The following is a 27,280-nucleotide window of genomic DNA, read 5'->3' as shown; positions in this document are numbered from 1 at the left end:
AGATAAAAATCTCCCCAAGTCCACCTCTACTCCTTGGGACTTCAAGGACGTTGCTAGTTTGCTTGATTTATGTCCTGCCTTTCATTCTCAGAAGCAGGGGACATACTACTCTTTTCTTTAACTCTTGACAATTCTAGAAGGTGTAGAGTAGGCTAAGAGAGTGAGTTGTCCAGCTAAAAGTTACCCGGTGATGTGCCATGCTTGAGAATGTACTTGGAACCTAGGTCATCCTACTCCTAGGAAGTGTCTCAACAATTACTCCCACCTTGGCTCTACTTTTCTTGGCAAAAATGCTCTGAAAAACGCCTTTTAAAATACAAGTGATTGGTTTTAGCCTACAATTTTAGCATCTCCTGATAGTTTCTCATCCAACCAGATTTGACTCTATTGTCTTTTTGAGATAGACTAAGTTCAGCTACGTAACATCTTAAGGGCTTATTTAAGTATATAGTGTCCAGTAACTTACTCTAGCAAAATGTGTAGCACCATGCGGGCAGGGGTGGGATTCTACAAGTGCGCACCTATTCACTAGAACAGGTTGTTAACATTCTAAGCAGTTCGGAGAACCAGTTGTTAGAAGAAATTACTGGCCTAATCCTGTAAGGAAGGCAGGAAGGAAACATTCTGGTGTTGCTTACAGAAACTGCCTCTCCATTAACCCTTATTACATTCTTGGCAGGACTAGGCTTCCTGTCTCAGGAACCTCTCTGGAGTTTTCCGCTCCTTTGCTGGTACTTTGCTTGTGTGGAGTGACCATTCAGAGTTACAATGGCACTGAAAAAAGTGACTTATGACCGTTTTTCACACTTATGACTGTTGCAGCATCCCCACAGTCACGAGAGGCCAGGCGAGGAGATGCGTGCCTTGATGTGAGTGATATTGAGTTGGCCACGCCCAGCCAATAACATGACCACCAAGCCATGCCCACCACCGAAGCCACACCCACAGATCCGGTTGTTAAAAAATTTGAATCCCACCCCTGCATGTGGGCATGGCTTCTGGATTTATTGGGGCTCATTAAGCAGGCATAGGACTGCATTTGAGATTGAGCTGAAATGGTCCCTTCTGGTTTTAGGTTTCTTTGATTCCAGCTTATAAGTAATAAAAATGGCTTTTTTGTTCTAGCTCAATCTTTAGCAACTATTCTAGAAAAACCTGCATTTTCCAGAATTTACAATTATAGAAAACCAACAGAATAGTAAAGGTGGAAGGATCTGGTTTAGCGCTTAGCAATGTGTGGGTAAAACAGTTTAATCCATCCATGAGAGGTTTCCTGCTGCTTTCCATCAACTAAAAATATACCAAGTTCCTTCAGCCTATCCTAGGGCATGGGTGTCAAACTTGCGACATCACAGCTGTGTCACATGATGTATCGGGACTTTCCCCCCCTTCGATAAACCAGATGCGGGTGGGGCCAGCACAAGATGCATCCAGCCCGTGAGCCGCAGGTTTGACACTGCTGTCCTAGGGCATGTCTTCACATATTGAATCATGTTTGTAGATGCCCCTTGAACCCTAATTTTCTGGAAATGTGGTTTCCATACCAGTACGCAACACTCCCAAGTATGGTCTCACTAACACCATACAGAGAAGTCTAACGGTTGCATGTGCCTTGATGTAATTCTTCTGATGCAGCCCAACACTTCTGATGCAACCCAAAACCATGTTAAAATTTTGCAATGATCATAGCCAAAACTTTCTCAAATGATTCCAAGCTATGAACTTGTATTCTCAGTAGTCTTCCAATTTGTGCAGATGACATTGCGATCTCATTCCATCATTCTATCATATCGTTGACTAGAAGTCCCAATTTTCCATCTTTCACAAATTTTAATAAAAGTAGCCCATCAAACTCATCATCGTTCAGATCATTAAAAAAAAGCAGAATACTAGCCCCCAAATTGACACTTGTGAAGTGTAACTTGTTAGCATACTACAATATATAGCCTTTCCACAATAGGACCTTATCATTGAACATTTCTTAAATGTATTTCTACCTTCACAACAATTCTCAGGAAAACCTATACATTAAATATGCCTTAAAATAAAATATGAAAACTAAAATTTATCAAGAATCATTATCCATAGTTGATTACAATAACTATTATCAAATTCCTCAAACAACCTAGGAACTAATTTTACTAACTAGACTAGTTACAGCTGATCACACAAATTCCAACTTCCCTGTAGCATACAATGATTTACGTTTGTGCCACAAAATACATGAGCGTGAGTTACTACAATTCACCAGGAATACGCGAATTTATCCCAATGAGTCACATTTCATGCCATTGTTCCAGCTGGTCACACAAAGTCCAAATTCCTTACTGCTCCCAGTGACTTCTTATTTTCAGAATACACCAGGAGTATGCAAATCAACCCAATGCTCTAATTAATATTAATCAGTACACAAAGAGGATTATATACTGTAAAGTGAGTGGATAACAGTGGATCATTTCAATTGATTCTCCCTGTAGTTTTCATTAAGCATCTTTAATTGAACCAGATTTGGATTGTGCTATATGTACAAACATAAAAATAACATTTACTCATTGATCTGTAGTCTCAAACTCCTGGTAATTTGGCAATAATATATTGGCAATACTGTAATAGTTTACTACTGCTTTCTTCCAAGATGCTTTTTCAATTTTTAGTTAATTCACATTAAATAGTGTGCAAATGTGCTTAGGACAAAAAAACAAGGCACCAGTAATATGTGTTGTATTTCCAATTATGTAGCATGTTTAAAACTGTTCTTAAAGTTGCAGTCACGGTAAAAAAAATACGCAGTGTCTATATAACCATTGGTTAGTATTCTGTGCTTCTCCATGGTGGGGCGTGTTAGGGTTCTGGTCAGTCTTTAGAGTAGCTGATTAGAGCAATCTTGTTCTCAAAGTAGGTTCTGCTCGATGTTTTTAGCTTAGCCACAGAATCCCCAAAAGCTCTAGCTGTTTGAGCCAGCAATTAATTTCTTTTCCTTTCTCTTCTTCGGTATTCCTGTTTATATTGCCAGGTATGATTTTTGGCATAAAGCAGTGACAACTTGCTTCCTACATTGACCTGTCAAGAACAAACCCTCCATTACAACATTTGCAGTCTCTGTTGAGGCCATAAAGGTAATCTCCTAACACATGCGTGCTCTTCCCCTGACTTTTTATAATTTTAACATGATCAGAAGTGTCCTTCTTTAGAAGAAGTCAGAAGTGCTTTCAAAAAACTACTAAGGCATGATTGGCAAAGGAGACTTCTCAATGGCGGGGGTCACCAACCTTTTGGACCTCAGGGACCACCAAACTCATAATTTTAAATCCCGCAGACCACTAATATGAATTTTGACTGATAGTGGCTTGCTGACATTGGTGGGAAAGTTGGTCCCATATTCCAGAGCTGTAGTAGTCACAGAACTGGCCCTTTAGTCATCCCGGAGCAGCTGCTCCTCCACCCGTGTCCACCGGCCTGCCTTGGACTGGAGAAGCTGCTGCTCTGGGATGACCAAAGGGCCAGTCCTGTGACCACTGCAGCTCTGGAATAGAGGACCGACTTTCCCACCAATGTCAGCAAGCCACCCCAGGGCATATTTCCCTCCCCTGCCATTGGTCTTACCTTCCAGGTCCAGCTCACATGGCTCTACTCAAGGTAAGATTTGCGCTCGGATGAAGGGTGGGGGGCAGCGGGTGGGTGGGCGGGCCATGTGGGCAGTGCAGCCTTGTGTTCCCATGCAGCCTGGATTAATTGCTTTGGGGGTCATTTCTCTGCGGACCACCAAAATTTTCTCATGGACCACCAGTGGTCCCCGGCCCACCAGTTGGTGACCACTGCTCTATGGTACTAAAAGTAGCTGTTTACTTCACAACAAGTAATCAAGAGATCATTGACTTAGGAGAAAATATACAATCCAAACCCTTTTGCTTATATATTTATTATACTTCTTCAACAAATCCTAATGAAATATCCACAAATAGGGTCATGGAGGTTTTGGAATTGATTTGTACATGCAGCTTGATGGTTTATTTATCTTGTGGTAGTTCTTCATAGTTGATTTCTTTTACACTTAAATTTTATTTTAACAAGATATTTAACTGTAACATACTTAGGGTAGAATTGGATATAGACAGACAGCTGAGATGTTTGGGGCTGGATAGCAAGTAATTTAAAAATCTTTTTCAAACATTGCAATTAAAAAGTAAATAATTTGAAAATAGTTGCAAATGATCAGCCTGTGGCATAATCTTTTCTTTACTAGAATGCTTCTGGTTTCCATGTAGACCTTGTAGACATTTTTAGAAAATTGTTTGAAAATGGATCCATCTATAAAGAATAAAAAATAAAGATATAATGTGAAGTATGTGGAGAAAACTCAGAAGAGCAGAGTAGTGAATAGGTATCAGAAAGCCTTTTTATAAATTGGTGTTTTGTATTTTGCCAAATCTTTAGTGAGGGCCACTTTGTAAGTAAAAAGATTTTCCACTTGAGAAGACATAAAAATGCTGTCAGACATCCAAATGTGTTCAGAAGCCTATCCCTGGCTTAGGAAGTCTTCAAAGCAAGTCTTCAAAGCAATCATTATAAACAATTACCTGCATTTTTTCCATCATTATCTAGCGCAGGGTGTTTCATGGTGTCACGTTTTTGACAAATGACGTATTGCAACTTCCCCCCTTCGCTAAAACTGGTGGGCATGGCCAGCAGTGGTAGGATTCAAATATTTTTACCACCGGTTTTGTGAGCGTGGCTTGGTGGGTGTGCTTTGTGTGTGTGCACGTGCCAAATGCGCACTTTGCGCAGGCGCAGAGGCGTTCTAACTCATCTCCTGCAAGCCTGCACTCTCCTGGTCGCTTCAGCAGCTGCTGTGCAGCACTCTTCTGTGCCGCGCAAAGCAGCTATGCTTCAAATTCAGCGGATAAAGGTGAGTATGGGAGCCTAGGTGGGTGGATGGGCCCAACAGCAGAGCGGCTGAGAGAACCGATTCGGTCTCCACTGCTCATCACTGCTACCGGCTTGGTAGAACCGGGCTGAACTGGTAGTATACCACCACTGGTGGCCAGTGTGTGACACATCTAGCTTCCAGGCCATGAGTTTGACATCCCTGACCTAGCATTTATTGCAGTTGTTCTGACATTCCCTCTGTATGAGACAATGTGGAGAGCGTGACCCCCTAACCAGTTAGTTATGTGAAGTACCTTTGGAACTAAAATATATTGCCACACTTAATAGTCATAGAAATGCTTTTGATTAGGAAATTCAATTCCGTGTTGCCTTTTGTTGCTTTGAATTTTCCAACAAATGAAAATGTTTCCATATCCCATCAAGAAGCAATATTCATTTACTGTAATTTAATTTAGCCTACCTATGCGATAACAATAGGAAAATTGAAAAACTCTACTTTTAATATAATTTTCCTTTTAATTAGAGATTTAAAGAGGCTTTGTGAATAATATGTGGGAATACATTCTGCTGAGTGCATAGGATCAGAATGTACAATAATCAAAATGGTAATCTTTTAGTATTATTTGTTTTTATTACTTACATAAAGCTGGTCAGATCTAATCTCTAAAGCTATTGTAATGAAAATAATTATACACCTCATTTGAAGAGGGATGTATGTGTTATTTTCGTTTCTTTTGAAATACATACCTTTCACCCAACAAGTAAATTGCTGGCTTTCTCTTCACAAGTCATCATGCTGAAATCAGTGGGAATGATCACAATACCTAACACATGACTGTTTGCTACAATAGAGACAGGGTTTAATAATAATATGCAATTCTGATGAAACAGCTTGCAATACAATCCAGTTTGCAGTAGAATCCTATATATATTTGCTCAGAAGATTTACTTGTTTAATGGGATTCAGTCCTTATTACACACATGAAACCTTTCATGAAGGCTATATGTTCCCAGTATTGTATTTGGAGTAAAAACTATAACTGAAATAATAAAAGATACTGAAAAGTTTAAGGCAAAAAGAAATTTGATGCAAGTCAGTTAATATTTTTATAAGGTACTTAAAGGAATATCTGGTTTACCATTTAAATAAGAATACTCAACTAAGTATAAAACAAAGCACTACAATTCAGCATTAAAATGTAATTTAAAATATGTACATAGGAAGATCAGCAATTAAAAAAGCTACCTTTAATGTGTCACTCAATATCCTGCAATTTGAGACAATAAAAACTAAGTAGTATCTCCTGAGGTTTTATATTTCATAGTTTAGGAGACACACAGAAATCTCTAGGATGTGAATGGGGGAAAGCAGACTGGTTTGTAAGTACTTGCTCATAACAATGTATCTTGTGGACAATGAGAAATAGAGGGCTGAAATCACTTCAGTAGACATATTCTACTTTAATACACAAATTCTTACTTGCTTTGTCATATATATTTTTAATTTATTTCCATTTTTTATGTTTGTGGGTGTGCTTTATGAAGAAACTGTTTTGTTGAACTGGAAAATTAGGACTGCGGAAAAAAACAATTACTACCAACCTGCCTTCAATCAAGGACCTATATACTGCATGAGTCAAAAAGAGGGCTGTGAAAATATTTACAGACCCCTCACATCCCGGACATAAACTGTTTCAACTCCTTCTCTCAAAATGACGCTATAGAGCACTGCACAGCAGAAAAACTAGACACAAGAATAGTTTCCCCCCCGAAAACCATCACTCTGCTAAACAATTAATTCTCTCAACACTGTCTAACTATTTACAAAGTCTGCATTACTATTACCCTTCTCATCACTCTTTATCACCCACCCCCTCCCACTTGTGACTGTACAACTTGTAACTTTGTTGCTTGTATCCTTACAATTTATATTGACTGTTTCCTAGTATGATTTGATTGCTTATTGTAGCCTATGACTATCATTAAGTGTTGTACCTTACGATTCTTGACTCTCGACGAATGTATCTTTTCGTTTATGTATACAGAGAGCATTTGCACCAAGACAAATTCCTTGTGTGGCCAATAAAATAATTCTAAATTCAAAAAAAAAAATAAAAAAAATCCTTAGATATCTGCTCTGGCAAATCTCTATTGTCATTTAGTACTATATAATTACAGGTAGTCTCAACTAACAACCATTTGTTTAGCAAGTGGATGGAAACTAATCAAGAAGAGAAGCAGGCTGGAATTAAGGAGAAACTCCCTAACTGTGAGGACAAATAACCAGTGGAACAGCTGGCTTTCAGAAATTGTGGGTGGTCCAACACTGGACATTTTTAAGAAGAGACTGGACAGTCACTTGTCTGAAATGATTAGGATCTCCTGCTTGAGCAGGGGGCTGGACTAGAAGACCTCCAAGGTCCCTTCCAGTTCTATCCTGATTCTGATAACTGTTCAAAGTTACAACAGTACTGGAAAAAGTGACTTATAACTGGTCTTCCCACTTACAACCATTGCAGCATCCCCACAAATCACATGGTCAGTATTCAGGCACTTGGCAACTAGCCTGCATTTATGATGGTCGCACTGTCCTAGGGCCACATGATCACTGTCTGCAACCTTCCCAGCTGGCTCCCAATAGACAAAGTCAATGGGGAAAGCTGGACTTGCTTAACAACCATGTGGTTCACTTAACAACTGCAATGATTCATCTATCATGGCAAAACAAAAGGTAGTAACCTTGGGCGTGACTCGCATAACAACTGGCTCGCTTAGCAATGGAAATTCTGATCCCAACTGTGGCTGTAACTCACTATATTGTGAGTTTACATCACTATAGTGTTGAAAGAAAAATCCTTCTAGTTTAGTTCCAAGCTGGGAGAGAGGCACTGGAAATAAAATGGAGGCTAGCTGCTTGGAAAAGAAGGTCCATTAATTGATGAGCAGAACCACCAACAGCTCGTGGTTCTGGGGCAGCTGACAAATTAACTTGATTAACTTTATAGTTTCTGAAATGCTGCTGGGGGTTGTATAATGCAGTGAGCTCTGTGTCTTTTGATATTCTAATCTAATGGTCGTGGGTTAATCCTATTGTGTCCTATCCTTAGAATTGGGTTGGGGGAATGCAAATCCCATCACCTGGAGCTGAAAGTGTTCTGTTTGTGAATAGATTGGGCTGGTCTTTCTTAATGGGCACCAAATATCCATCTCTAAAGACTTCAGGCATCTGCTGGGGGATGTTTTACTATGCAGGAAACTGGGGTTGCTTTCTGTCTTTAAGAGCATGTTTTCTGTATTTCTCCTTTGGGGAAATATAATATTCTGCCTCTTTTGATATTCCCCAAAATATTTCATTCTCTGGGAGGGAGGGGTGCAATTACTTCCTACAAAAGCAAAAAGTTATGTGTGTTGGTGTGCTTTAGAAAATGTTCACCATTCTCAGACAATCAGAGGAACTAGATCCACTTGACCTATGATCTGCATCAGAATAGATGTTGGACTGTGGGTGTTGAAGCAGACAGATGTTGGTGCAATTGTCAGAAAGTGAACGCACCTGGTTAAAGTTCTTTGGGATTAAAGTTGTCCAGAGCAGCTTATCAATGGAATCTCATCAGCTAATTATGAACAAAGTTCAGAAGCCTGGTGATTCAAATGACTGCTGTTTGCATAGAGCTCTGTCTGGTTAAAATGGGCTTTATACTCAGGGCCACAGTCCATGACAAAAGTTATGTCATGTACATGCAGAGTATGGAGAACATACGACTTTATACGAAGAGGATGCTGGAACTATTCCAATTTAAGTGCGCAATGCTAAATTAGTAAACTAATTGTTTTAAATCAGGTATGCAATACAGTCTTTATCTCTGGTCCATCAATGATCCATCAAATTTGTACAATCTGAAGGTAACAATATAAGGCAAAGGATGCCTTTGGATAGTACTATCATGTTCATCAGAGAGGTTCATAGAGTAGAAAATAGGTATCCTGCTGGATTAATCCCACCAATTGCAGAAAAAAAGTTAAGTTTGGAAAGGGAAAACATCTCTGTTTAAGGAAATACTGGCACTTACATCATTAAATGCCTTGTTATTTTGATTGCCAGTAACTTTGCCTTTAAAAGTTTAAGTGATTAGAGATTCCTGTGATTATTCTTAGTGGATCTACAACAAATGAAAAAGCAGCTCAGCTCAAAGAGTCTGATAATAAGAATATGGATATTTCCAATAAAGTTTTTAAATATACCAGATATCCTACAAGAAATACAATTCTCTATTTCTTTTTTACCAATTTGGTTTGCTGAGAAATGTCGGAATAACATTTGATGATGTACTACAAATTTGAAGAGAGGGAACTGTTTAATAAATAATAGCTGGAGGACTTTAATACCACGACCTTTTCAGAGCTTCTGTGGTAACCAATGAAGCTAATTTTCCCTTGGACATGCTTTGGCAGTGGAATTTACCTTATAAAGTTGTATGGAGTGGTGAAGATGCATGAAGTAGGTAACATTTTTCAGAATTCTTAATAGGAAGACTGGAATAAAACAAAAGGAATCCATGATGAATATAGCATGGATGCATGCTAAGCTTATCAAATATTTGCATAGTGATATCAATAAAATGAGGTCAGCTTTAGAGAAAGCCAATACAATTGACCTGTCTTTTCTTGGCAACATCAGAAAAAAAATCAGTTAAAATCAGGTGAACATTGTAAGCCTATTATTTGATACTGGATTGTTGAGTCAGTCACTACAGTTCACCTATATAGACCTTTTTATTTTATTAAGTGGGTAAGCCCAAAAATTTCCTTATATTTCAGAACCACTGCTAAATGAGGAAGAATATAGTAGATTTGAATTTTAACCCTTTTTCTTGTTAATTTTACTACTGACTCACAAGCAGCTGTGTCAGTATCTAGGTGACATACTTCTAACCCTGGACCTATTTTGCTTTTTATAAATAAAGCTAATCAGTATTAATGACTAGGATCTAGTTGGTATTCTACTAACAATATTGTCTTTTTAACTGACTGAAATTGTATCTACAAGAGATGCAAACATTGCACATACCATTTAAAGCCCATTTGCAAACTATTCCTTCTAAATCACTCAAATGTTTGCTGGTACAAGGACACAACATCTTGGAGGGGATAACCCAGCAGAAATGAAGTTAGTTCATAGAGTTTTCCATGAAAAGAAATGTACAGATGTATTTGTCTTTACTCAATTATGTATGTATGTTAAGCTGCTTGAACTTCAGAATTTTTGAAAGGTTTACATATTTCTCCATTATTTGCAATTTTGCCTGTTAAACAGTTTTGGATAGGTAGTCCTCAACTTACAACCACAATTGAGCCCAACATTTCTATTGTTAAGGGAGACATTTGTTAAGCGAGTTTTGCCCCATTTTATGATCTTTCTTGCCACAGGTGTTAAGTGAATATTGCAGTTGATAAGTTAGTAACTAAAGAATTCAGTGTGAAGTCGAAAAATATAGATGAGAAATCAATTTACTTTCATGTACATCTAAAAAAGCATATTGTACCTTCGCTCCCCCTTCTTTTCAACTTTCTCCCTTTATTGCCATTTTAATAGCAAGGTCAGGGGTCAAAACCAGCCATCCCACCCAGAACTGTAGCCATAAGAAACAAGAAGGAAGAAGATGGATCCAGGAAAATGGGTCAAGGCAGAGGCAAAAGACTAATATGTGCCAGTCTACAATTCAAACCAGTTCTACAATTCAATATGTTGTAAAGCCTAGAGCTCAAGAAGGAATATAGGTCTGATGCTGGAGAATTGCCATCAGTGGAAAGCAAAGTTCTTGAGACAGCTTACTTCTAAAACTAGCCAAACAGATCACCTTTGCTCCATTATATCCCTTGAAGTTTCCCTATGTTCTGAAATTAAGTGCCCTCCAGAATCCGGCCCCTTGTTATTGAGCCTGCCTTCAGAGTTTCTCTGTTGTTCTTCAGGAGTGGATTCCTTGCTGGTTCTTGAGCCTGGCAAGTTCTGCTAGATCAGATCCTGCAGTCTATGAGTATTATAGATTGTTAACATTGTGGAAGAAAGCCTCTCTGTTCACAGAATGATAACCATGGTAGATAAGAGCAGACACAAAATGTATGTTCCCTAGAAGTGCTGTTTGATCCCTATAATCAACCTACTTATTGTTCTGTTTTTATGAAGCAGGTACAAACACATCTCAACATAGCAGTAGCTTGCACCTCCATTCCCAGTCATCATGGCCTAGCCGTGTGGACTGAGTGAGTTGGCATTTATAGTCCAGAACATCTGGAAGCAAAAAACTACAGTAAGGCTGTTTTTAATATAATATGCATCAAGAGTATGAGGTCAGTTATTTTCTATATGTAATTTTCTAAAACTACATATAGAAGTTAAAGTTAACTAAGCTAGCTTAAAACTATATAGAGAGACTGAAAGAATTTTGATCATAGTTCCTTCTACTAGTCTTTGGTGTTTTAAGCAGACTTTCGAGAATTAACCTGTGCTCACAAGTAGTTTTTGACTTACCACAATTTCTTTAGTGACTGTTCAAAGTTACAACAGCACTGAAAAAAGTGATTTATGACCATTTTTCAGTTACAACCTTTGCAACATCCAGAGGTGGTATTCAACAGGTTCTGACCAGTTCTGGAGAACCAGTAGTGGAAATTTTGAGTAGTTTGGAGAACTGGCAAATACCACCTTTGACTGGAGATTTTACAATATCTTTCCTCTGCCATACCCACCAAGCCATGCCCACAGAAACGGTAGTAAAAAAATTTGAATCCCACCACTGGCAGCATCCCCGTGATCATGTGATCAAAATTTGGACGCTTAATAACTTACCAACTGCGCTGATTCACTTAACAACTGTTGCAAGAAAGGCCGTAAAATGGGGAAAAACTCACTTAACAAATATTTCACTTAACAACAGAAATTTTGGAGTCAGTTGTAGTCATAAGTTGAGGACTACCTGTATTAAGTCCTCACTAGTGGCAGGATTTTTTCAATTTCTTTTATATTCAATTTGGCTCCAAGTACAAGAGAATTATGGCATGTATCATATCTAACACAGCATAGTTATGGGTATGTAGTTATGTGTTTAGATTTTGTTATGCTCTGCCCTCTTCTGGTAAGAAACATAATACACCCACATATTTGAAGTACAGTGTTAGTTTCTTATGTAGAGGATCCTCTGTCATTAATTCTCCACTCGTTAGGAGAAATTGCTAGGAGGCAAATATAGAAAATTCAGCAAGGCCTTCATTTTTCTATATACAGATTTTAGAAACTCAATTCTAACATCCATAAATTGCAGAGTTGGAAAGCATTTAAACAGCCTCTATATTCACTAAGCTGAATATTATTCAAAACTTCGCTAATCCCTAACCAAGAATAATTAAGTATTGATTATTTTTAATCAAGCTACAGGCATCTCCTACTAGGGTCTTATACTGAGCAGGTTGGTATCTTTTTCTGAGTTATCAAAAATGCAATGGTAGCTATATTGGCCATAAGAATATTCAAGAGTTAAAAAGCCACAGAAAGAATAATTTATTAACTATTTTAATAACGATAAGATTTTGAATTGATTACAATTCTTGCTAAATAGCAACAGGCACATGTCAAATAGTAACATAATTTTTTTTTTAAAAAATAAGAAAATTATGTATGATTAGGAGCAATTTGGATGTTTTCTTGCTCAAATGTGGGACAAAAAAGAGGTGTTGACTTCAGCAAGAGTGAAGTGGCATTGGAGTACAGCCTGGTCAGAAATGAAATGAATTTTAAAAAGGATTTGAGGGGAAGAGAAAATAATAACACTACTTCCAATCTTTTCTCCCAAAAGATGAACATCAGAATCATAATGTATATTAAAATAGTCTATAATTGTTATATTGTAGAGAAACAAAACCCAAGGTTATGTTGGCCCCTTGGTTGCAACTTCTGCCCTCCTCCAAAAGTTGATGTCAAACCATATCTTAATCATCTAAGTAATTCATCATGTTAACTGTGTTCAACAACTTTGCTTTCAATTAAATGAAGTGCATTTTTGACTTTTGGGCTTGGATTATTTACTTGTTGGAAGTGGAGTCTTTCATTCAATACCAAGCAGTCTTCAGGCTAAGCAGGCTCCTGATTTATATATCGTCTCTCTTGGAGATGATAATACAGTGTATTATTATATTTTCTAGATGTATATTCAGGTAAGATTGGTTTCTTAAGTACCTAGCTCTTTTAAAATATCTGTATATATTTTTCTCAAAATATTCTAAGATTTGTTTCTTTTATTTTAACCCTTCCTTCTGACCATTTTATCTACTTTCCCCTGGTTGTTTCTCATTGGACAAAAGCATAAGGCAGAAAATGGCTACATAAAGAAGTTATTTGAAACAGGGAAAAGATAAATGTGTTTCTGCTTATTTTCTCTATACTCTAAAATATAATCCCTTTATGTTTTACAGCAACCAATTTTGACATAAGTGCTGGAGAATTTTTAACACATAATATGTAAGAAAATTTGAGCTGGGTCAGATCACTGCTAATTTTTTCCACTGGCTAAGCAGATGATTATGAGGAACTTATAAGTAGGACATAAGCAAAATGGCATTATCTGTTATATTCTTCAGATGCTGGAACTGACAGACATAATTCTGCAGATAATTAGAGAAAATATATAACTACAAGGACTAATATATTTCGATAGCTATGCCAGGACCTGCCCTATACATTTTGGCATCCTAGGCAACAGTTATATTCTATCCCCCTTATGGGTTAGCTCATCTTCCAGTTTTGTAGGAATTTCAAAAAGAACACTCAAGAGTGTTCTGAGTTTGTGATTTTTTAAAAAAATCAACTTTTTCTTTTCTTGGACATTTTCACTCTTTTTACACAAGTAGTTTTAAGTATATTAGCACCCATTTTTGTCATATGGCAACAATTCAACAAATTTAAGATTTGAGTGGATGTCCTGACTTGCAAAAGCCACTGTTACTGTTTTTTCGCTCTTGTGTTTTTCCAAAGTCTTTTAAATTTTAGAGCTCCATAAATTTTCTGTTAGAAGGCTGGTGCTTACTAGACCTTGGCCTATAGATGCCCCAAGCTTTTGCCCGTTTTATAGCTATATAAATTGGTGTCTGTTAGTGCAGCTGGTGATAGCAAATATGTTTTAACTTTTGGATGATTTCCCTCTTTCATAACTTGCTCTCTAAACTCTCTTCCATAACTCTCAGTGTTTAGATACAGATAATGTAGATGGCATTCCGTGCGTAGTCATTTTGCATGTTTGTATAAAGGTATTACAATCTTGGCAGATCTTTTTTTCCCCTGATGGTTTCAATTTTGCCTCTTCCACAATTGCTGCATACTGAATTGCTATGTTACTTGACTATCCACCAGCAACCTGAATTACAACCTGGTCAGTTATGATTAGTACAACAAATGTCAACACACTACCATATATCTTATATCTCAGCATTAGCGATTTGCACAGGTTTTCACATTTCCCACATAAATAAAATCAGCATATTGCAACAGTCTGCTGTGATTTAATTTCTCTTACTCTTTTATCTTCCATCTCTAAACTGTATTTATTCATTTACTTGCTAAAGTTTTTATTTTTCATCACTTTTCCAACTTTTTTTAGGGAAACATGGGAGATAAAATAAAGAAATGAATTCTATATTTCTCAGGCAAGTTATACTTTGCTCTAGGATACAAGGTAGTCCTTGATTTACGACCACAGTTAGGATTAGAATTTTAATTGCTATGCTAATCACTTAGTTTTTATAATCTCTCATGCTGCGGTTATTAAGTGAATCTGGCTTCCCTCACTGACTTGGCTTGTTGGAAGCTCATGGGACTGTCACAAATGGTGAACATATGTACCTTTGGTTGTTGTAAATACATGTTGCCAACTGCCCCAATGTTGATAATCTGAGCACAAGGATGCTGCAATGGTCACAAGTGGGAGGATTGATCATAAGTCATTTTTTCTCAATGCTGTTATAACTATGAATGGTCATTAAATGAATGGTTGGCCATTGAGGATTACCTCTAAAATAGAAAGATTACAGAATTTCTACCAGATTGTTTAAATGTTATTTTCACAGAAGATCTTAAAAAGGGGAAATACACATGCCCAGACACAACAAAATAAAAGCACTTTCCCTATGTGAACTAAAAGTAAAGGTTAACCCCTCATCACTTTTTTTTTGTGTATGAACAAAAAAACATTTGGCTTTTAGTCATTGGACTATGAACCTGGGTGTGTCATATTCAAACATCAAAACAGAAGAAAGCTATTACATCTGTACACATTTACTGACTTTAATCACTAACTTTTACTGTGGGCTACTTTTAAAGCTGTTACACTGAGCCGCATTTATCTGGCTTTAATCTTACAATATTTATTTACTATCGGCTACTTCAATACATCCCATCTGTTGTAAGCAGAAATGTCAATAACTGATGGAGGCCACAGAATGTAGACCTACAATGCAGTGCAAAGATTGCTTTTGTAATGAGGACCCAGGAGGTTGTGAAATTACTGCTATCATTGAGGGCCCCTAGGAGAACAGACTGTACTTAGAAGAAAAATAACATGATGCATCATACCAAGAATGCCATAGTGTTTCCGGGTTGTAGTTCTGAGATAAGAGAATGGAGTTACACAACACGTTGCTTAGCAGGAAGTAACCGAGGCATATAAACCAAATAAAGCAGGCATACACAGAGTGACACTGTTAGTTCTATAATTGTCTATTGATTGTAGGAGAGGAAAATCCAATTCTGACATGAGAATGTTGATGAGTATTTGCCATCAAGTTGTTTTCGTCTCCTAATGACAACATAGATTTTCTCCATGACATATTAAGACTAAAAAGGTAAAGGTTCTCCTTGCACATACAATGTTAGTAGTTTCTGGCTCTAGGGGGTGGTGCTTATCTCCATTACAAAGCCGAAGGGCTAGCGCTGTCCGGAGATGTCTCTGTGGTCATGTGGCCGGCATGACTAAATGCCGAAAGTGCGCGGAATGCTGTTACCTTCCCAGCAAAGGAGGTCCCTATTTTTCTACTTGCATTTTTACATGCTTTTGAACTGCTACATTGGCAGAAGCTGGGACAAGTAAGGGGAGCTCACTCCATTACGCGGTGCTAGGGATTCGAACTGCTGAACTTTCTGCTCGACAGGCTCAGCATCTTAGCCACTGAGCCACTGCGTCCCTTAACTGATTATAATTGGCCAGTTCATACAAACACTAAAAACACATTAAAAATGTTTTTATTTTCATTAAACTTAAAATTTCTCTTCACAATTTTTTATCTTCTTCAACAACAAAGGCAGTTGAGGATATTTTGAGATTACATTTAAGTTCATGTAGCTTCCAGTCTGGTTTTTTTGATAAAGCTATGTGCAAGCTTTCAGAACATGAAAAAAATATTCCTTAGTCTAAATGTGTAAAGACAAAAAGGTATATTTCTGAGATAAGTTCTGTTTATATTAAGGGGATGGGGTGGTAGCTGACTAATAAATACACGAGTTGCTGGGGCAAAGCAAAAAACAATAGGTTAATTTAGACATTTTACAAATAAAGGCTTATGGGTAGGTGCAACTTAAATTTCAGTGAAGTATATTTTTTGTGCGCACACACACACACACACACACACGTACATGTTTTCTGAGGTTTTTGCAGGTATTTGTATGTGGATCTTTGATTATTTGGGTTTTCTCCTGTAATCACTGATTGGAGTATGACGCCTTTATATCTTTCCCCTAAATTTATAACACTTAATATAATACATAACTTCCATTCAGATTCTGCTTAGTACATTCCAAAGTTACACACTATATTTTAAAAAGAGAAAAAATTATAAATATATAATTAAAACAACAATCCATACCAATTCAAATCTATTGTTAATATTAGTATTCATTTAAATCTTAATCATTTTACACATTACTTTTCAAATAAGTATCATCCTTCTATGGGAACTCTTATAAACTTTCCATAATTACTTCCCCCCACTTCACTCATATTTTAAAACATTATGTCATTAAAATGTTCCCATTCCTTCCTAGTTCAATTCTCTCATTTATTTCATTTCATTTATTTTGTTTACAAAAGTTTCACTGAATTACACTGAGTATTTTATCCCACTTTTTAATCATACGTTGTTTCCAATTTTCTAACATTATTTCTAATACAAATATAACAATACAATCTTATGTACCTTTGCAGAATCACTTTTTCAGTTAAATTTTTACCCATTATTTCTAAATAAGTCCTGTTTCTTTACATCTTGCTCCACATCTTTGTAGCTTCTCTTCGCTTCCTTCTTCTCTCTGCCCTTTTTACCCCCTTGTCTCTCCACCTCTATTTTCCTCTTCTGTGTTCCCCTTTTCTGTTGCTTTCTAATATTATATCCACTTTTCACCTTATTTTTCCCTTTTTTGGTTGTTTTTTGAGGTCTTAAAGTCTCCATTCTCTTTCCCCCCTCTTCCCTAAATAAAGTTACTTGTTTGTCAAAGATGTCTTCTTCTTTGTCCCAATCTTCTTGTTGCGCAGTCTTTTCTTGCAGTTTCTCATAGGTACAAATCGCCATTTCTAAGAATTGAAAAACAGACCCAAGAGAGCCCTTCCCTTCTTGTTCCTCTTCTTTATATTTTTTAAATTCCATTTTCAGTTCATCCACAAGTGATGCCATTGTAAAAAAAAATTTTCAAACAACCACCCAAGTGTTTTTAGTCATTCAAATATAATTTCCAAAAGTCCCAAAGTCACCAAGCAATCCCAATACACACAAGCTGTTTCTTTTAACACTTTCTTCTTTTTTCACTTTCTCTTCCTGGGGTTACTATTTAGTTGCAAAGTTCCAGTTAATATGTATCTTTTAGAAGTCTTGTTAGAATTTAATCAGATTCTTTTAAGTTCCAGGCAGTCTCCTCCTTCCAAATCCTACTGTTATTCTTTTCCTCTCCCTTCTCACTTACAGCAAAAAAGAATTTTTTTTTAATGTTCAGAAATCCTTATTGTCCCCTTGACATTTAATTATCCGGTTAATTACCTCTTGATGCCAAAGTGGGTTTTTCTGATTTCTCATTCATCTCTGTTCAGTGTCAATTTAAGGAAGGAGAGTGAAAGAAAAAAAACTTTCCCTTTTCACTTTCATTTGCTGCTTCCGAATCTTCTTTGGGAGCGATGTATCTTTTTTAAAATTTAAATTCCAGGATACCTTGGTTGTTGCTTATCCCGGTCAGCCAAAACGTTCACTTCTTAATTTCCTCCTGCACTTTCTTTTCCGGATGAGTGCTTCTTTGAGGTGGCCATTTCTGACCGCCACTTGTTTGCCTTCGGGAAAGGGAGTTTAGCCAGCTGGGGAGGAAAGATGCGGCTTCCCTCGACCCTGCTGGGATCTCCCCCGTCTTTGCCACCTTTACAGGGTGGCTTAGCCCCGAAGCCAGACTGGCTCGGGACACTCCAGTGGCGAGCCCAAGCAGAAACCGCGCACGATCGCGGATTCCTGCCTGCTGCCCTGCAAACCAGAAGTTTTGGTTCTTCTTTTTTGATTGAGTTCTTGTGTTCTTCAATGCGTGCACTTATTCTTCTGTTAGTTTGTCCAATGTATGTGGTGGGACAGGCTGTGCAAGGGATTTCGTATGCTCCTTGGTTTTCTAACTCGATTTTGTCTTTAGGGTTTCTTAGGATGGTGGATATTTTTCTGTTTGTGCAGAATGCTGTTTTAATGTGTTTTTGGAGGATCTTGCTGATTTTGTCTGTAGTGCCTTTTATATATGGGAGGAGGGCTTTGCTGTTCTCTTGTTCTCAGTCTTGGATTTTGGTTGGGGTTTCTTTTTGGATTAGGTGGGTAATCTTCTATCTTTGGAATCCATTGGCTGTTAGTACGTTAGTGAGTGTGTGTAGTTCGGTTTTTAGGTGTTGTTCGTCGGCTAAGCATTTTGTTCTGGAGATGAGTGTCTCGGCTACGGAATTGATCTGTGCTGGGTGGTGGTGTGAGAGTGCGTGTAGATAGCGGTTTGTATGTGTTTTCTTCTGGTAGATGGTGTGTCCTAGGGAGCCATTGGATTTTTTGTATACTAAGACATCTAGGACGGGAAGTTGATTGTTAGCTTCTGTTTCCATGGTGAATTGTATTTTGGGGTATAGGCTGTTGAGGTGTGTGAGGAAGTTGTTCAGTTTTTCTTTCCCGTGTGGCCAGATTATGAAGGTGTCATCTACGTATCTGAACCAGAGTTTGGGTTTGTGATCATATTTTTCTAGAGCTTGTGTTTCAAAGTGTTCCATGTAGAGGTTTGCGATGACAGGTGAGAGGGGTGATCCCATGGGTGCTCCTTCTTCGTGTTTGTATTTTTGCCCATTGTAGGTGAAGTATGTATTGGATAGGCAGTGGTTGGTCAGATCTAGGATGTGCTTTGGGGGGGGGGTTGTATTTGTTTTGAATGGCTGTCAAGCCTTCTTTTATAGGCACCTGAGTGAAGAGGGATATGACATCAAAGCTCACTAGGTCGCTGGGTTGTAAGTTTTGTTTCTTTATGATCTCGATGAACTGGAATGAGTTTCTTATGTGTGAGTTAATGGATTCTGCACAGGGCTGTAGTTGTTTGGCGAGAAATTTGGCTAGGTTTTGTAGAGGTGAGCCTATGGAGCTGACTATTGGTCTAAGTGGGGTTCCTTCTTTGTGTATCTTGGGGAGACCATAAAGCTTAGGGCATCTGGATGATTTCTCTCTGGGTATGATTCTTTGCTGGATTTCTTCGCTGATGGGGGAGGCTTTTATTTTGGATCTGGTGGTTTTTTCTAGGTAGGTGGTGGGGTCTGTGTTTAGGTGTTTGTATGTGTGGTCTTGGAGTAGGTTGGTTAACTTGGTTTGGTAGTCAGATGTGTTCATAACCACTGTCGCGTTGCCCTTGTCTGCTGGTAGGATTATTATGCTGGTGTCTTCTTTCAGGGATCTTCAAACTTGACAGCTTTAAGACTTGTGGACTTCAACTCCCAGAATTCCTGAGTTAACATGACTGGAGGAGGAATTCTGGGAGTTGAAGTCCACAAGTCTTAAAGCCGTCAAGTTTGAAGACCCCTGAATTAAAATAATGTCATAGCCTGTTTTCAGTTTCAGTTTATTAAAAATCTTGCCTCTTTTTTAATGATTAAGTTGTCTAGCATCACAGGGTACATAAAGACAAGTTGTTAAGGTCTATTATAACCTTTCCAATTTTAAGTAGAATACTCATGTAATAAATTCTGATTTTAAATCCACTTTTCAGTGTTCAAGATCTTTGCAGAATAGTTTATTGCTATAAAGTTTAAATGTTGAAACAAATATGTGGCCAACAGCACATCAGGGAATACAAAAATTAAAATAGCAAACATTCCTGCAGATTCACCCTGGCTCTGAGCCTGTTGGAAAATTCAGTTTTAAAAGGTTTTCCAAAAGTTTGCAGGCTGGGACCAATGGATTGGGGTTAGGGGGTGTTGCTGTTATTTTTGAGGACAGAAACAGTGACACTCTTGACACTGCTTGTTGATGTGGAACACTGCGCATTATTCTGCCCAATCTTATAAGCTAGTCAGAAACAATATGAAGTAGAATGTGTTCAATAAAAAGCATTTCAGCCGAATACCAGGTAAATAACAAAGATATAGCAAAGCTATGACATTCATTGGGTTGTCACAGATGCTGACAGTAATTTGCCGATATAGATTTTTCTTTTTAGTTACTAGTATCAGAATACATAGTCACAATTTCAAATCCAGTCATTATGCTTTTACAAAATATTTCACAATGTTTTCCTAATTTATTTGGTGTTAGTCACTGTGTTCCATTTGAAGTCATAAGACATATGACTTACAATGCATTGGCAATGACACTGGTTTCATCATTATATGGATCATAAGCTGAGCTAAAAAGCAGTAGCAAGAAAGAATCTTAACGTACTTTATTGTTACTACACCTTTTGACTGAATTATAAAATAAATGAAAATAAAATGTTTAAGAATAAATCTAAATCATCTTGGATAGAGATGTGGTGCCTTGATATGATTAAGTACGCATTATATATAAAGTGATTTCTTTGCTTGCCTTTCCTTGTTTGTATTCCATTTATCTGTAATATAATATCCCTGTTAATGAGAGAAGAGAAAGAAATTTGTGGTTGCTTATATCCACATCATTTAGTTTCCTCCCCATTTACAATTATTGAATAATTGCTGAAATATCCTAGGCCCCAGATTTGGCTGTCCAATATCAGAATGTGTGTTAATTGGAGATGTTGCTGTTTGTTGGCATAGCTGTTTATTGTGTGGCCTTAATTGGCTCAGATTCCTAAGAAGTGGTGTCTATGCAATTTCTTTCCCGCAATTCTGTTTATTAAAAGAGCTTTAGAATGGCAAACACCAGTAAATGGCAAAAGAAAGGGAGAAATAGACCATAAACTTACACAAAAATCTGTCTAAATTAATTTAAATGGGTTAATCAAACATTTAAAATCTTTTAAACACACTTTTATTATAAAAGGAGAACTATGACCTGCTGAAGTACATGTCTATTCAATCTGCTGTTCAAGTGCTAATTTTATGGTGCTGGTGTTTAAATCCTTATTTTACTTTGTTTAGGCCAAATAGTCTTCCAACAAAGCGGGTTCAGACAAGAGGGCCATTTTATAACATAGCCCAAATTTAAGGTTTAACTCTATAAAGCCGAGCTGATCTATGATTTTGTTGCTCTTATCGCCTGACTAGTATTTTAGACTGTTTTCACTGTTAATAATTTACAATCACCAAAATGTTCCCGAGCTGTTAGGGAGACGATGTTTTGGCAATATTTTTATTAATAAATTACGGACCTTTCCAATTGGAATGGTGTACAGCTTGCACCACGATTGCACTCAAAACCTTGTTTCCACTAAAGAAAAAGCCTGTGGAAAGAAACCCCAAACATAAAGTATTTGGAATTATTTTGGAATAACAGTAGCATTCTGAGTCAGTAATTCTTAAACCTAATTTCTTGTCAAGGTTCCTTTCCATTTTTAAAAATTACAGAGGACCCCCAAAAGAGCTTTTGCTTATATGGGTTATGTTTTCAATGTTTACTTTATTATAAATTAAAATTCACACATTCACTACTACTGGTTAAGATTAGATGAAAGGATTTTGATATGGTTTATTATTTTTCAAAATTGACTGGCAAATTAATTTTGATTTTGGGGACCGCTGAGGGGATTTTGGAAGACTCCCTGGAGTCGTAGGGCCACTCTTTAAGAAACACTGTTGTGAGTAGAGGTAGTCCTCGACCTACAAGTTCATTTAGTGACCGTTCAAAGTTACAAGGGCCCTGAAAAAAGTGACTCGTGTTATGACCATTTGTGACCTCTGCAGGGCCCCCCAGGATCATGTGATCAAAATTCAGATGCCTGACAACTGGTTCATTCATAGGACCGTTGCTGCGTCCCAAGCTCACCTTTTGCCACCTTTGGACAAGCAAAGTCAATGGGGAGCCCAGATTCACTTAACTATCCCAGTTACTAACTTATCAACTGTAATGATTTTTTAAAACAGTTTTGTGGCAAGAAACGGGGCAAAGTTCGCTTAACAAATGTCTTGCTTAACCCCAGAAACGTTGGGCTCCATTGTGGTCGTACGTCGAGGACTATCTAATCCTTGAGGAGAGGGAGGGGGGAAAAAACAAAGAAAAAGATCTCCGTTCAGCTTCCAGGCAGTTTAACTTACTAAGAAGCCACCGAATTCCGTTCCTTCTCTCCCGTAAACGCCCTTGAAAGATTGAACCCTAAACGGCGAAAAGTGCGGCCGACAAGAAAGGCTTCCGCCTCGAGGCCCGGGTTGAGCCCCGAGGCCCCCCAACGGAAGGCCTCTCCGCGCTGCTGCTGCTTAGCGCCTCCTAGCGAAGCTCTTTTCGGCGGCGGGGGGCCTCGCTTCTTCCTTCGGTGGTGCCGCCGCCTCCTGGGCGGGCCCTGGATCCGCCTCCAGTTGCCCACTGAAAGGAACATGGTGGCCGCTTCCTCCCTCCTAAGCAGCAGCAGTAACGGCGTCGGCGGCTCCCTAGGTTCTCTTTGAGGGGCCGGGACGCTGCGAGCACGGCGTCAGCAGATCAGCCAGGCCAAGGAGCGTCTCTGCGCTGAGGAAGCCGAGGCAGTCCGGTATTTGTCTGACGCCGAGACGCTGCCACAGGTGCGTCGGTTGACGGAGCTGACAGGAGGAGCCTTTGGCTTCCCGGGTGACTGCCTTCTCCCCCCCGCCCCCCGTCCCCCTCTTTTCCCCCCCTCAGGTTTGGGGTCACCGGCTTCGGCAAGAGCGGGAAAAATGCCCGCTTGTGCAGGCGGGACGGAACTCGAACAAGTACGCACTTGGCCGCCTGTTTCTTCCTTCGTTTCCCCGCCACCCCCCTCCGCCTCGCCTTGTCCTCCCTCCGCCTTGAGCGCTTGGATGCAAGATCACGTTGAGAGCGCGCGAAGGGAGAGTGGGGCTACCCTCAAGGTGTCGGGCAGGGCCGCTGGGAGGAGAAGAGCGGGGCTTTTATTTTTATTATTTTTTGGCAACCGGGCCCGGGGTGGTTTTGGACTCGGAGCGGCCTTTGAAAGCGAGGGGTCAACCGGTGGCGGCTCCTCCGTGCCGAATGTGGGAGTTGAGATCGGTCCCCTTCTTGCCTCCCGCCTGGCCTTTTTACCTGCTCAGAATTGCCTGGAGTTCACCCGAGGGTTCGTGTTAAGAAGGAGCCCGTGATAATTGTTTTTCTCATCTCCTTCCCTTTGATTATGGATTTGAATTGATGCAACCGTGAAGGGATCAGACAGGGCATGCAAACTTGGGTTGAAACGAGTTTGAATATTGTGGTTCCTTCCACACGTTGGTGGAAATCCAGCAGTTATTCTCCCACGTAGTGTTGTAAACCAGGCTGGGGAGAATCAAAAGGGCAGAGATGCAGGGATTCCGTGTTCGTTGCCTCTGAATCAATCCAGCTAAAATGCGATTTATTTTGGGGGTCGTAGTGTCTTGGGTAGTGATGCTGTGAGTGAAAAGTTGAGTTTATCATGTGAACTCTGCCCCATTGTCCTGTGAGGAAAAATCCTCCATCTGTGTATAAAATACATGTGTTGTGTTTGTGATATATAAGCTGTAAGTTTTGTGCCTGTTTATGTGGAAGTCAGTGCTGTTTTTAACTTACTTAGACTTGCTTCTGGGTAGGTGTGTGAAAAATTGGATTGTTATGAAAAATGTCTTATGTGCTAAATGGTTATGGCAACAGGTAGCCTCTTGATTTTACATAATCTATTCATTACTTTTGCATAGCTTTCAGGCAAGGTGATAGCCTTGCCTGAAGGCTACCATATACCATATATAACTACCATATACTGGACTTTCACATAGTCAACAAACTTCCCAAAATTAGTTTGAGTATAGCTTTATTTTAAACAGACAATCATCTATAGCTTAATCTGAAATGCTCATATAAATCCTGTTTAAAGCTCACTATACACAAGTTTTCTATTTCCTCCTTAATGCTATGTCCTCAGAAGGTCCTGGTTTCCTTAATGCCCAGGAGATGAAGAATTAGTTAACTCTTTACTAGCATTAAAAGATACCAACACCTGGAATTGACTTTAAATTGTTGTCTCTTTTTATCTTATCTGCAGTTCTGACTTCTTTGTTCCTCTTTTTGACTCTTAAGTGATTCATTTGAATTCCACAGTAATAGGATTTTGTGGAAAAAATCTTAAATAATATTTTCTAAGAAACAGAAAAATAAGCCAGTTAGTATGAAATATGATGTATCTGTTGGGTCACCTAATGAACATGTTAACAAATATGATTGAAGTTGCATAAATAGTCCTCAGAAATGTTGCTTTAAGTTTTTCCTTAATGTGTAAAATATCTGGTTGATAGTATTAAGACTTAGTTCAAGTGTCATGCTAATCTACTGTAGATATATACATACTGCACTTGAATGGATTAATACAATTTGCTAGACAAAACTGGCAAATTGTATTTTGACTTAGAGTGATACATGAATTGAGCTATAGTTTGCTTACTGATCCCTTTGATCCAAGCTGATTATATTGAGTCTATTTATTTTCAGTATATTTTTGATGATGGGGTGTTAGATAACAAGGGAATGAAGATGGTTTTAAGCATGCTTTGAATTGCAATAAAATTGTTGCCTGTTTTTTCCATAATGCTTTATATTTTCGATGAAAATGCTTACTTTTAGCTAAATCTGCCTTTTTCTTCTATTTGTAACTTTCAAATAATTTTTATAGAGTCTGTTGCCTTTGTTGTTGAAAGAAACCAATCATAAACATTATATAGAAAAAATAGTTTGGTAGGTGTTCAGTTGTTGTGCATAGATGTAAGTTGTTATTTTAAATACCCAAGATTTTTTTTCAAGCTAATTCTATTCCACTGATATATTGCTGGATATGTTAATAATGATTTATAAGTTGTATTTTTCTAAGCTTTAATATCAGGGCAGTGCATATACTGAATTTTGTTACTGAATAGTCTTTCTGTGGTTGTTCCTGGTCTACCAAATATTACTCAAGACGAGCTGTAAAAATGTTTCTCACAACTACATTTTAAAGGAAATATAAAGCAAGGTTACATCAGGGGTAAGCAATGGAAAGCCAAAAGTAAACAGTTATTTTTTTTTATGATCATACATTAAAAAAAATCAGATTGCGGCATTCTTATATGGTATCTCACAGGACTCAAGCTAAACCTCTTGCAAAATCTTGGGAGCAAAGGATTATAAAGATTGGCTCAGTCTTCCATCCTTCCGAGGTGGATAAAATGAGGGCCCAGATTGTTGGGGGCAATATGCTGACTCTGTATACCACTTAGAGAGGGCTGGAAAGCACTGTGAAGCGGTATATGTCTAAGTGCTATTGCTATAAAATCTAACAATAATACATTACTTGAAATAATTTAAGAATTCAAATTTTCTTCAATAATTGCATTGTATTCTTTTTAAGATTTCTTTGGTTGGCTTATGAGTTGCCATTAAAATACAAGGAAAGACATAATAAAGATGTAGTTTAAGAATATAATTGAAGTTTGTTATTACAAAATACAGAGTTGATCGTGCACAATAATGCATATAACAATGGGGTTTGTTCCCAGTGATCACATCAGCTCTTTATTTTGTGCAATTATATATATTTCATCCTATAGAAAGAGGGTTGCAGACCATATCTCCTTTTCAGTATAATAAGCATACAATTAATGACAACTCTTTCTCCCTAGCTATCCTCTGATGTCAACAGTTAGGGAAAAGCACTTAGAGAAACTCTGTAGTATCGTTATCTATTAAAACCAGACAGCCAATGTGAGACAATAGTCAATGTATTAGAATAGGAATGGAAAAGCCCACTTTTGCTTCATCTTCAGTCTTGAAAAATCCCTGAATGACCTTGGGGCAGTCACTGTCTTTTAAGATAATTGTTGTGAGAAACAATAAGAGGAGAAAACAGTATGCTTACTGGCTGGATTCTTGCATGAAAGACAAGATACACTTGTAATAAGCAAGCTAGTAAATATTCATTTCTTTCACCAATTGGATTGGTTATAAAGTAAAAAAAGAATTGCTACCACCATATAATTCGTTACTGAATTTCTCCGTGACTCCACCTGATCTGTGGAATTCCATTCCCCAAGATCTGTAGGGCCCCAGTTCTGCTCTCTTCCAAGAGTACTTTAGAGACCTAGCTCTCCCACAAGCACTGGGCTGGGATGTTATGTGAAATAGGAGGAAGGTGGGTTGATAAATTCACTGCCTTGCCATTCAAAGATTTGTAAAAATAATAAAGCCAGGGAATAAATAAATACATAAATAGCCTACCACTGAGATGGTTTAATTATTATGTTTGGCAACACCATTGTTACCATCTTTTAATTGACTATATGGTTTATTTTTAACTTGCTGTCAACCGCCAAAAGCTATAAGTGTAAATGGGTGATTTTGTAATTGGCATCATAAATATAAATTCAAAAATACTATTAATCTATTAATAAGAGTTATGCTGGTGAATTCCTGATGGTAAGGACCTATATTTTTATCTTCTTTCTTTCTTTCTTTCTTTCTTTCTTTCTTTCTTTCTTTCTTTCTTTCTTTCTTTCTTTCTTTCTTTTTCTTTCTTCCCTTCCTCCCTTCATTTTCTTCCTTTGAATGAACGAATGATGTGGGCTTCTTGCTGCCCAAACTTCTAAGCAACTTCCATCATCGGTAACAAATATTAATATATATCACCACATAGCAACAACATCCACTAACAGTGTCACTCAATAGGATTAAGCTAATGGACAGTATCCCCAAATACATTTTGGACCAGCCATGTTTCTGCAGTTAGTTGGAACTCCAACAG

At 38.1% G+C, this 27,280-nt stretch overlaps 1 protein-coding gene and 1 long non-coding RNA gene across 6 annotated transcripts in view; one reads left to right on the top strand and one right to left on the bottom strand.

Moving 5' to 3' along the window:
* Positions 1–3,900: 3,900 nt before the first annotated feature.
* LOC113447901 (uncharacterized) lies at positions 3,901–22,861 on the bottom strand. The gene is made up of 5 exons (XR_015742147.1): positions 22,635–22,861; positions 9,350–9,420; positions 6,883–6,980; positions 5,635–5,729; positions 3,901–4,308 (listed from the first exon to the last, which is right to left on the bottom strand). It is a non-coding gene; the product is annotated as an uncharacterized LOC113447901 (long non-coding RNA).
* An 11-nt stretch (positions 22,862–22,872) lies between these two features.
* The window catches only part of DENND4C (DENN domain containing 4C), a 75,402-nt gene continuing 70,994 nt past the window's right edge, over positions 22,873–27,280 (top strand). For 2 of the 5 annotated variants that reach the window (XM_087926573.1, XM_087926571.1), the window contains exon 1: positions 23,361–23,620. In XM_087926573.1, coding sequence (XP_087782699.1) covers positions 23,539–23,620 — 82 coding nt within the window. In that variant the 5' untranslated portion in view covers positions 23,361–23,538. Of the gene's footprint in view, positions 23,094–23,117; positions 23,140–23,360; positions 23,621–27,280 lie in introns of those variants that run through there. The other 3 variants (XM_026718371.2, XM_026718374.2, XM_087926575.1) reach the window with 3 other exon arrangements.

The sequence above is a fragment of the Pseudonaja textilis genome, chromosome 2, assembly GCF_049901715.1.
Source record: "Pseudonaja textilis isolate UNSWEBS1 chromosome 2, rPseTex1.2, whole genome shotgun sequence".
NCBI classification, from domain to species: domain Eukaryota; kingdom Metazoa; phylum Chordata; class Lepidosauria; order Squamata; family Elapidae; genus Pseudonaja; species Pseudonaja textilis.
This window is presented reverse-complemented; position numbering and strand designations above follow the sequence as displayed.